This window comes from Stegodyphus dumicola, chromosome 11 (assembly GCF_044657685.1).
Source record: "Stegodyphus dumicola isolate Sdum_Otavi_A_Nest chromosome 11, ASM4465768v1".
NCBI classification, from domain to species: Eukaryota; Metazoa; Arthropoda; class Arachnida; order Araneae; family Eresidae; genus Stegodyphus; species Stegodyphus dumicola.
The window spans coordinates 110,847,503-110,860,287 of record NC_140778.1 but is presented as its reverse complement, the minus strand read 5'-3'; the positions used below and the strand labels follow the sequence as shown (position 1 = coordinate 110,860,287).

Genomic DNA, 12,785 nt, shown 5'->3' with positions numbered 1-12,785 from the left:
TTATATGCTGTGTTTTGAGCTGAGTGGCCCCACCAGTGGCTGATTAGTCAAGCCTGCTGAATGCCAGTACTTCGCGCAAGTTTTAAACCCAGGAAAATGGGCTTGACTGCATGGTTGGTTTTCACGGTTTTCCCATGTGTAGTGTGAATATGAGCCACTTTCTTTTAAAATGTCCTCCTTTCCCTTAGGCAGATAGCCCTCATGGTCTTTGAAAGTAGTCTAATAATAACCATTAAAGTTGGATGAAGGCGACTAGAGCATGGCAGAATATATGTATTATTTATTAATTTTGAATTATTATTTCAACTTTGCATACTATGATTAAACCAAGGTAATGAGCATCTCCTTCACATTCTAATTTCATCAGTAGCTAATTAAATGATACAAATGCATTTTATAAAATCATCATCAACTCAATAGATAGATCTAGCTAGTTATTGCCAGTTCTTAATTTATTATTGGCTATTCTTGAAAAATATATTTAGCTGTGAAACGAAGCCTTTTCATGCATGAGTTTCTATAACTTTCAATTTCCAGAGATATGAGATACTTTGAAGTGAAATGTTTGACTGTGCATTGAGCTTAGTGGTTTAATGTTTTCACTGTATAAATTTCAAAGATCAGTATTAAAAAGTTTAGCAATTTTGAATTCTGAAATATGTAAATCAGACTGTTTTTGCAGAATAAATGCTTTATGCTTTAAATTTCCTAATGTTATTGAAGAAGAAAACTATGAAGATGTTGATAAAGAATAGCAACTATTGAAGATTATAAGAAGCGCTGAAGGAAGGTCAGAGATATTGAGAATGAAAATTTTATATGAAAAAATGCTACTATGTTGAATGTTAATGAAAAAATGTTTCCTAATTTAATAACATTAATTAAAGCTCTGTTATATCGCCTTCATTCACGATCTTTACAGAAGACTGTCTCCAGCAAATGTTTAGAAACCATTTGCAATAAGAGTAAAATCTGAAAACAACTACACCTTTTTCCATTGAATCCTTTGGGGAGGGGAAATAAATAAAAATTTCTTCAGCTTCAGATTTTATTGTTTCTAAAAATGAATTAATTAAGCAAAATCTGCAAAAATTGTAAGTAAATATTGCACTGTTTTTCTCCTGCAGAAAAATTTATGTAAATAGCATTTTAAATTATTGAATATCTGATGTTATATTAGTTAAAGCATTAAAAATGAATATAAATTACTAGAACTATGGAGGAAATTCTGTTATAATAATTGACAAATGCAGTTTATGGGTTTACAGATGACTGAAGTGAGGTGACCTTTAACGCTCCAAGCACTCATATTTTTTAAACATACGTTAGTATAGCAGTTTTACATTGAGCTCATCTGCTATTATCAAATAGTGATATCGTAAACTTTTCCATGTAGAAAAATAAAAACAAACAGCTTATTTTTTCCCTAGACTGGCACTTTTTCTTTTCCTTCAGTGAGTATGAAATATTTTTTGCTCTATGATCATCGTAGATGTAGCAAAATACTTTAATAGATAGAAAAGAAATAATTAATATTGAATTGTTTTATTAAATTAGTATGTATTAATTTAATTAATTGTTAAATAAAGTAATATCATCTGAATCTCACTCTGAATTGCTTAGATTTTTTTAAAATTATTATTATTGATTTTTTAGTTAATTTTGAGATATGATATAGGATAAAATGTATAATTATAAGAATAATAAATGGTTTTGGAATTTAAAACTTATAGTGGCTTATAATATTATGTCCATTATATATACTTCATGGGAAAGGCAACCACTTTTAACTATTCTAAAAGGACAGCTATATGTTGAAAAATAGTACATTACATTCTATGTGTAATAGGTACAATGTTGGGACTAATTAATCAGATGGTGCAGCTATTGCACAATCAGAACTTTCCAGATGTTATTTTCCCATAGAGTAATAAATATTACACATAGCTAATATCAGCAGATATGGAATGAATTTAGAAATTTGGTCACTATCATATTATCTACAGAAATTGAGTGCTTAAAGAATCAGTCCTCACCTTGTTAATAAATTGTAAATATATGAATGTAATAGGAATACTAAATGGTAGGCTCATTTAATTAGCAGTATTAATGATCTATACAATTTGAGCATTTCTGTGTGTTTGCCGCAATATGGTGGTATGCTGTAGTTAACGATTCGCCACTGGCTGTGCTACTTGTATCTTGTATGTTCAGGTACCAAACATTTAGAATTGAAGAACTGGGTCAACAGTCAGGTAAATCTGATTCCTGTGATATCAGATTTATCCAATTGTTGCATCTGGCCCCTCAATTACGTGAAATTAAAATCATATTTTCAGAATGTATCTTTGTCTCTCTAAACCAAGTTTTATGTAATTTAAGGAATTTTTTCTGTGGAGAATTGCATACTGTACTGTTTATACTAAAGTCTTCAAAATGTATGTATTTCTTAAAATGGATTAGATTGTTGTAACGATTATGTATTTTAAAGTTGGTAATATATGTTTTCATGTGTTTATATATCTTTCCAAGTTGCCTACATTACCCATCAAAAAATTTTTAATCTATAAATTTCAACCATATTGCTGACTTTCAAACTAGTATATGTTGACTTTTTCCTTTGATGTACCATAACATTTGGTGATCTTCATGGCCGGTCTTTCTTAAGCAGTTCCATTATTGGATGCATGAAAATACAAAATATAATATCAGAGATGTTTGATGAGACAATTCACAGATGTTGAGAAATTTGCTTAAATTGATTCTTTATAAAAAAAAATAAGTTTATTTAAAGTGAAGAAAAAATGATATCAAATATCTGGTTTTAATTTTGAAGTTAAATATTTTTTGTTTTTGTTTTAGAAGGGAGAATCTTTTATTTAGTAATATTTTTAAAATATCAGTAAAAAGTATAAAGTAAAATTTTTGCATAATCATTGTTCAATCCAGTATTTTCTTTACTATAACAAATTTTCAATAAATTAAAATTAATAATTTACTGTTAAAAATATATTTTATTTACATGATCAGTGTGAATATATATATATATATATATATATATATATATGATCATTTATAGATTTCTCTGTTTGTGAGAAATAGTTATTTGTGATTTTTCTTTAAATGTTACTGATTTTTTTCCTCAGGAAGGTGCTGATTATCAAATTCAATCTAGTCAGTTGGAGAATGCGAGGTTTATTAATGGAATTAAAATCTTTAGAATTTATCCAGGAGCTGTTCGTTATTTACCTCCAACAGATTTTTGCAAATTAGGTAATGCTGAATTAATAGTTATTGATGAAGCAGCTGCTATTCCTCTACCTGTTGTTAAAGAATGGTTGGGCTTTTGTACAGTTTTTATGGCATCTACAATAAACGGGTTTGTACATGTTTCTAAATTTTTATTATGTTCATATTTCAAAAGAATATTTTTCTGAATAATCAATCACTGTGTAACAGTTATAATATTTTTATAACATTACTTCTAGTAACATAGTTATTCTGCAAGTTTAAAAATATTTACTTGAATTACTGAAAAAACGGGAGACTTTACTGCTGATAAAAAAAAGTGGCATTTTAAACTGTGAAAAATATCAGTGGAACAATAAGAAATATTTGTTTGGTTTCTTATTGACCTTTATGGCATCATATATTCTTTTCATATATCTAAACTTCTTAGCTGTTTTAAAATTTAGAGAATAATGAAGAGATGATGAAGAAAAAAGTTAAAATACAAAACTTACACCATACTGTTAAAGCTTTTTCTTGCATTTTTATACATTATCTGTGTTTAAAAAGCATAAAGTAGGTAGAAATCCAATATTTATCTCGTTAAGGAGCAAACGGGTGAACTATGTGACCCTTCTGCTTATCTTAAACTTCCAAGGAATCAAAGCTTTGTAATGGTGAAACTCCTCAAATTTGATTCATCATATATAAGTAAAGCATTTTAACTTCAGTTTGAAATTGTAATGGAAAAAAGTGTCTTCTAAACTGTAGCCTTTTTTTTTTTTTTTTTTTTTTTTTTTTTAAATTAGAATCTGAGATTTAGGGTAAATGTGTTGGAAAGTAGTTGCACAGATAAACTCATAACCACTCATATTCAGTCTGTCATATATAAATAAAGCATTTAAACATCAGTCTAAAATCATAATGTTGAATGATGCCGTTTAGAAAAAATAGCCTACATCCTTTTTTTTTTTTTTTTTTTTTTTTTTCTTTCTTTAAGAGTTAGTTTGATATTTAATGTAACATGTTGAAAAGTAGTTGAACTAAGTAACGCTTAAATTTATCAGCTGATTGCCTCCAGGAGAAAAGGGAATTATCTTTTTTTGAGAAAAAGGCTGACATTTTATTTTATCTCTGCTTTTAAGAAAGCTGTTCCAATTTGATTTCTGCTGATCATTGTCTTCATGATCAGCAGAAATATGGAGAGGAGAATAAGTATATTAGACTATTAAAGGATTCTTTGTAACTTCCGTATAGGCCATTATACTGGTAGAAGTTGATGAATTTAGAATTGTACAAATATGAGTTGATTGTAGTACGTTAAGTGCTGATATTAAAATGAAAGGAGGCACTTGCTGAAACATTCAAGAATTAATTCTGTATTGATTTTTGGGTTCATGAAAAGTTTCACACAAGTCATTAATTCTTCAGTTTTGCTACTGCTTGTTTCATGTAATACACTCTAAATGATAGCATTCCTAATTGCAATTTCTGAATTTCGTGAATAAAATATATTTCAGAGGGTATTTTTCATTGTTATATTCAGAACTGCAAATTAAAAAAAGCTATTATATCTGGCAAAGTGTCTAGATGAGACAACAGCTTAAATGACCATTGAAGGAATTTTGTACAAAACATTACACATGTAGATCCTGGAGTATTCTGATTTAATTACCAAAAACATTGAAAACTATTTTTATTTTTCATATGTATTTTTTTATTATGAATTTGCTCTATCATTTAAATTAATCTTATTAAATTATTACTACAGAATATGCCATATAATTTGCAGGAAATAATTTGTTTGATTTCAGCAGCAATTTTAGCTGTGAATTCTTTTTCTTCCTAAAGCATTTATTGAAATTTTAAGGAAATAAAATATAATAATTTTAACATTAAATTAAAACCAGAGTTAATCTGATTGAAATATTTTTATAAAATAATGTCTTAATGCACCAAAATACAAGCAAAAGAGTCAGTCCACATTATTTTAGCGGAATCTTTTCTTACCAACATTTGCATTATTTTTTGATTTTGTAAATGCTGCCAAGCAAAGCATAAAACTAATTTCTAGGTGCATATTATTTGCACCATATTAAAACAGAAATCTGCTTTTCTTTCTTTTTTTGTCTCTTTTCATTCACATTAGTTTATATGTTGTATAGATAGATAGAGAGAAAGATGTATATTCCATGAAATGGATATTTGAGAATTATAATGTAGGTGATAAAGCTTGATTTATCTGAAAACTGTAATTTTGGAAATTTGTGACTTTGGTGTACAGTATATTTTTGTATGCTTCCACCCCAGATCCTTGTTTAATATATAATAAAAAATAATGAACATGTATTTTGTTGAATAAACATAAATTTTTTGTTATATAAAATCATGTAATTATAGTAATTATTAATTCATGCTTTTGATAGGTATGAAGGGACTGGTAGGTCACTATCCCTCAAACTGTTGAGTCAGCTAAGAAACCAGTGTACCTCTAGTGTATCTTCTGAAAAGGGACCATTGTCTTCAAATGAAAAAGGTAGCATAAAATGAAATCTGTTCTGAATAATTTTTCCTTTCATTTAATTATAAGAGGATTAAGTAAGTTCTCCATTTCATAGTATTTTAAAACCATTATCTTCTATAAATGTGTATGTTTGTAACTGCATGTATTTTTGTGCATCTTAATTCTATTAAAAATTTTCAGTCATTACTTTTAAGTAATTAATTTAATATCCTGCTGAAATAAAAATGCATTGTAATGATATAAATTGCTTCTTTTAGGTAGCAAGTACCTTAGAAAATATAAAATAAAATGAAGATGTCACTTTTTTCATTATACTATGTTACTTTAATATTTGGTTATTAGGTACACATGTAATACAAAATTCTTCTGATTTAACTTACTTGAAAATTTTGGGCTATTCGAATATCAGAAATTTCCGAAAATTATGCTGGTGATGTTTTGCATATCAGGCATTTTAAGTGGCATTAACACCTTGAAAGATTGTTACACCTTAGAGAGAATCTTATGCATGGAGCACATTTTGCCAAAATTAAAATTTAGAATCTAAAATGAAACTGTTATTACTTTGCTTATTATTTTAACCACTTGGCCATTTATAATTATAAAAGATGAATATTTTTGTTTTTTTATTTTAATTTTGTATCCACATCATTTCACTTTTTATTAGCGTTATAAAAGATAATCCTGAAATTTGCTTATGTATGATCATGGAATGATCAGTATGGAGCATATATGTAAGTCACCTGCAAAAAAGCATCCGTTGTAGATGGTAAAAAAGGAATTACCAGAGCCATTGTGAAACATTCTTAAAATTTTATTTGCTTACAGTCTTCCTCATAAAAGAATTAAGTATGAACCATCAAAGAAAATTATAGCAGTATGACCAGGCTTCAAGCATTGAGCAAGGAAGAATTTAGGTTTCAAAAAGCTGCAATTTTTTTTTTTCCCAAAATGGTTAATGGGTAGACAAAATTAGATTACAATGACTAAAGACTATGGTTATTACTAAAATGAAAAACAGACTGAAGAGGGATAAATCCCCTAATATGATGCACTAATTTTCTTACCAGTATATTGGTGGTTAGACAAGATCACAATGAATCGCCACTAAGGGCCGAGGTTATAAATAAAATGAAAGATAGGTTGAAGAGGGATAAATATAGTGCACTAATTTCCTTAACAATCTGTTGGTGGTTGGGCAAAATCAAATCAAAAACTAAAATACTATTAAAGACTATGATGCTAATGGGTTGAGGAGGGATTAGTTCTTTAATATGAGTTATTGCAATGACCTTAGTATACTGACAAAGAGGAAAATAGGTATCTGGTACAATATAACTAATGATTATATAATCATATTAGATATCTTACCTGAAAAATTAATCTTTGGCCCAACAGTCATTGAGCATATGTGTGATGAGATTTCAACATGAGGGCAGATTCTCAAGCTAGAGATTGCTTTCTGTTAGTAGAAGTACAGTCAAAAGTTGTTAATCCAGACACCCATAATCCGGAATGATCTATAATCCGGACCTCAAAGCTACAAACTTTCTGTGCATGCGTCAACGCATGCGCATATGCGTGTGCGCATGTGCATAATATGTTTATGCATGAGTGTTTAATGTATAACAGATGGTATAAGGTAAGCTAAAATTATCTAATTATCTATTTCAGTTAATGTTGCAGATTGCGTTGTTCCTTAATCTTCAAATTGGATCCGGCTTATTATTTTTTGCAGACTGTTAGAGCAATTTTATAAAAGTAAGCTTGAACTTTCGATTATGTCAAATAGAATTTCCGATGCTGGAGCTTTCCAATGAGGATCTACAAAGCGAAAGTATGTTTCGATGTCTATCAACAGGGTTCGTATGGTCCTTAAGAGTCCTTTAAAGTCCTTAATTTTTTTGGAATCAATTTTTGGTCCTTAAAAGTCCTTACTTTCGGCCAAAATCGGCAGAAGGTCCTTAATTTTAATCATTTGAAATTTCTGTCTGTTTTTTCGATTGCCATTTTGAGTGTGAATCAGCATTTTGGAGGAATATTTTTCACAATTCGCTGACAAATATCATTATCTTTTGAATGGGTGAATGCGTTCATTGGTCATAAATTGTTCCTATTTCTAATATAAATGGTGGGATAGAGTTTCTGAGCAAGTGCAACGCAAGCATTTCAAAATTATTTCATTTTTTCTAGTGAAGAGCTCTTAAACAAATTTTGGCTTCTGGGGATGTGAATTCTTTTATTAAATTGCTCTAAATTTGGTGACTTAGCAACATTTTGGCGATTTTAAGATCAATTTCTATAGAAAATTTTTAATTCCGAGATCTGGGAATTTTTCGACGATTTTTTTAGAACATTGTAACATTGATAAATTTCATTAAAATAATGGTAATATATTGTAATTACATTTAAGAAATAACATTAGAATAAAGCATTTTTATTTTTTGCTGTTGTATTATAAAGTTCCATTTTGGCCACTTATTATACAATATTTTGAATCTTAAAAATAAGCAAGGTATAAATGCTATAAAGCACAATTTATGAAACAGTTCTTAGAAAAAGCAAAATAGCTATGTAATTAATTAAAAATGTCTTTAATTTTTTCATGGTAAGAGTTTTCTCATGTAATTGTCTCAGAATTTTCAGAATATGCGTCAGTTTTCTCTATAAAATTAATTTTACAGCTTTTTCGTTCGGTATATATATATATACAGTCAAAAGTCTTTAATCTGGACTCGTAGGGACTTCGGCGATTCCGGATTATTGGTTTTTCTGAATTATAGATCATCAGTTTAAATCTGGTAAGATGGCATGCAGAAATTATAAAATTAAAAATATGAAATGATAATTTATGAAATAAAGAGCAATTATGATCTAAAGGGTATCAAAATTTACAAAAAAAAAGCTTAATATTTATTTGTTTACTTTATTAAACATATCTTTCAACACACGCATGCGTAAAGCATACATTACGCATAGTCGAAATTAGAAAATTTCAACCAAAAAACTATTTGATGTGTATTTGTGATATTTATAATGACAAGGAATTTGATTTAAATCATATCAAAGATGGAGTACATCAAGATGAAATGCTACATTTAGTAAGGAATTATAAGCCGAATAAAATAAAAACATCTGCCCTGAAGATAAGGATAGTGCTGACAGATCAACTTCCAATTCATTGCGTGCCGCAACTCCCCCCCCCCCCCCGGCAGAGCAGCGTGAAATTGATAAAACAGATTTTGGAATGGTTAGAGAAACAAAGGATATGCCTTTATCCACTTTTTGTTTGATCGACATCGAAACATGCTTTCGTTTCGTAGATCCTTTGGCAGCTCCATAATCGGAAATTCTTTTTGACATAATCGAAAGTTCCAGCTTTTATAAAATTGCTCTAACGATCTGCAAAAAATAATAAGCCAGATCCAATTCAAAGATTAAGGAACAACACAATCTGTAACATTAACTGAAATAGATAGTTAGATAATTTTAGCTTAGCTTATACCGTCCGTTATACATTAAAGGCGCATGCGTAAATGTATTATGCGCAAGCGTAAATGCATATGTGCATGCATAAAGGTATTATGCACATGCGTCAATGCATTATGCGTTGACGCATGCGCAGAAAGTTTGAGCTTTGAGGTCCGGATTATAGATCATTCCGGATTATGGACGTCCGGATTAAAGACTTTTGACTGTATATATATATATATATATATATATATATATATATATTTTTTCAAAATATTTATGTCTTTTTGCTATTACCGAATTGGTAGGGGTAATTTTTCTTTAGGATTTTAGACGTTGCAGCTTGGAAAGTTTAGAAAGATTTGAAGGCAAGATTTGTGGAAGATTCCAGAAAAATGTGGTAAAATGGAACATTGAGAAATGTCTCCATGGTATTAATCCATAATTTCTTACTTTTTGGAGAACGTTTGGAAGAACAATGAAAACACAATTGTTGAATGTCTCTTCTTTTCACTAGACACAAGCATAAAATATCAAAAATGTTTCTAATCTTATCATATGGACAGGCATTATAGAAAAGAATTTTTTTATTAATAAAAAAATTGAAAACTGACAATTTAAACGATTCATCTAACATGTCTTAATGCGTCATATACAGGGCATTTTCCCACCTGATACAATCTCTGTGGATCGTAAATTCTGCTGCCTGGTGCCTTTCTAAATTCTGCTTCCAATGCCTGTTCTAAATTCTAAAATTTTGATGTTTCTAGATTTTGTTTCTCGATGTGTTATTAAATTCTAAAAATTCTGCCACACCAGCTCTGTAACCGGACCTTACCATCTACATTTCATATTTCTGAATGTTCATATCACTAAAGAAATAAAATTAGCAGCTTTCTCTATACATTCTAAATGCATTTAGTGTTTTTTTAATAAAAAAATCTTTAATTAAGTCCAAAAATTCTAAAATGGAAAGGAAACGTGGAAGAAAGAAATTGAATGGGAAATTATTCTTGAAAGATATGTACAGATATTATTATGTAAATTACTGAGTTGTTTACAATTTCAGCCATTACTATAATTTCCCATTTCTATTTTCTCACCAGACTGCAAATCACTTAGTTTTTAAACTGAGGTTTTTGAAGTGTAAGACAAGAGTGTTTTAAACTGAGGTTTTTGAAGTGTAAGACAAGAGTGTATTTCTGAGCTTCACTTGCTCCCTGCATTAGTTCCTGCCAGCTCTGATAATTTGTAATTATTCATCTTTACATTACCGCTGCCGACATTTGAATTTGTTATGACGATAAAGTTACTGAGCTTAAAATGTTACAGCTTAAAATGAAATTAAAATGTATATCGTAGTCCATATTTTTAGTTTGATCGCTAGTCCATATTAGTTTGAATTTGATTCTTCTTGTTTAATTACATCATCACGACCTGTAGTTGATTTATTTAGCATTATAACATGCCTTTATGTTCTGAGTTCTTTTCAAATAAGAAGCTTATTTAAATCTTTGTAGCTACTTTCAGACATAGTGATAATTTGCTGCACATCTGTCCGAAGGGTTTTGGACTATTTAACTTTTACCAGATCGAGTAAAACCTAAACCTGGGAACATTTTGGAGAAGTTGACAAGTTAGGAGCTAAAACACGTAGAAACTAGTGAGAACATTGTCTTGCGTATTGAGACAAAGTTCTAACTGTTAGAAAATATGCTCAAAGAGAAGGAAATGTATATAAATTAGCCAAAATGTCTGTTAAGGCTTCAAATTAAAAAGATGCATAAATATTTTGTTGAGTGTTGTTGCTACAAAACATAAATATTTTGTAGCTTTTAATGTATAATTATCGTAATATCGTTTAAGAGTCAATGCCATAAATTACATGTATTTTAAACTGTGAAATTTTATTTGATTGTGATTTAATAGGGCTTTTTTAACAAATATTGTTAAAAAATAAATAAAATTTAATAGTGCCCATGTAAATCCATAATGACTGAGATTATTTAACACCTAATTTAATTATAACTAACTGGTCACCTTTAAAAATTATCTTTGCATTTTAAAGCGAGTTATTAACTTTCATTAACCTTATTGTAGTCACAAGATAAAAATGTAAAAATTCGTGTAAACCTATTCTTCGCATCTAGTGAGACTTAAAATAATGTAAAACAACTTGTCACCTCTGGTGCTATTTGTTTTTATGTGTCTTTGTATTTAAGAATATTTGACGTGAGTTTCGGTACATATAATCATTAAGGTTTTGCGCCAGGAAACCTACTATTACTACACCTCTGGGGCTTTAGTGGATTATTAGGGCCTTAAACTATATTAATTGAGTTACAACCCCTGGAATTCTACAAGAAACTATGACACTAACTGGGTGAGACAGAACCCAGCTAACTTTCAAAACTTGTGAACCGTGCTTACATCAGGTCTTTTAGGTTTGTTCTGATTAGCAGGTCGCTCTTTAGGCAAGCTGGAGCAGTGACAACAGCCAGTCTTTTGTTTTGAATCATGCTCATTGTGATTTTACTTCTCACTTTATGCTGCTTGACATAAAATCTACTCCTAGACTGAGTATGTGACAAAATGAGAAGTTAAAAAAAATCAACATAAAGCTAACTGTTAGTAAAACCTAAATAAAATGTCACTTATCTTTCAAATATGTCCAATTATTATGCGTGTAAAATATTTAATGCTACTTGATAAATTTATAAAGTTTATTTTATTCTCAAACATATTAATAATTATGTTATGCTTAATAATAATGCATCCGGCTTATGGATCTATTTTATTTTTAGGATGATATTACGAAAGTTCAGTATAGATAATATTTTTAATTGAATTTATTCAGTTCCCATTTGCTTATAGGTCCTTAATTTTTTCATTAATGGTCCTTAAAAGTCCTTAAAAGTACTTAATTTCCATGTGCAGAAATGTGTACGAACCCTGTATCAAACAAAAAGTGGAATTGCTGCAAAAAATCGATAACCATAATCGATGTTTCTCTAACCATTCCGAAATCTGTTTATCAATTTCACGCTGCTCTGTGGGGGGGGGGGCGTCGCGGCACGCAATGAATTGGAAGTTGATCTGTCAACACTATCCTTATCTTCAGGGCAGATGAATTGACTTATTCTATTTCCCGTCGATAGCTATATATCATAATCAAATAACACCACACACATTACATAGAAATAACATGCTCTAATTTTCAATACATTTATTTTCCATAGCGACTCTCTGGCTCTAGGTTTCACCTTACAGCGCAACATATGAATTGCAACTTTGAATGTACCACACAAAATCAAGTTTCTCACAGAATATATTTCAGTGCCAATTCTGGTGGTGCATGCACTATTAGCCAAGTATTTCTCAGCTAATACAAAACATTATTTTTATTTTATTTGGCTTATAATTTCGTACTAAATGTAGTATTTCATCTCAATGTACTCCGTCTTTGATATGATTTAAATCAAATTCCTCATCATTATAATTCGCTTCCGATAGTGAAGAAAGTGACACAGAGGTTATTGAAAACGAAAAAATTTCGATAGGC

General features: G+C 29.6%; 1 protein-coding gene across 4 annotated transcripts in view; it reads left to right on the top strand.

The window, feature by feature from the left end:
• LOC118201408 (RNA cytidine acetyltransferase-like) overlaps positions 1-12,785 on the top strand; it is a 78,573-nt gene that overhangs the window by 22,017 nt on the left and 43,771 nt on the right. For all 4 annotated transcript variants that reach the window (XM_085827095.1, XM_085827096.1, XM_085827097.1 and 1 more), the window contains 2 exons: positions 3,147-3,379; positions 5,655-5,764. In XM_085827095.1, coding sequence (XP_085683221.1) covers positions 3,147-3,379; positions 5,655-5,764 — 343 coding nt within the window. The remainder of the gene's footprint in view (positions 1-3,146; positions 3,380-5,654; positions 5,765-12,785) is intronic.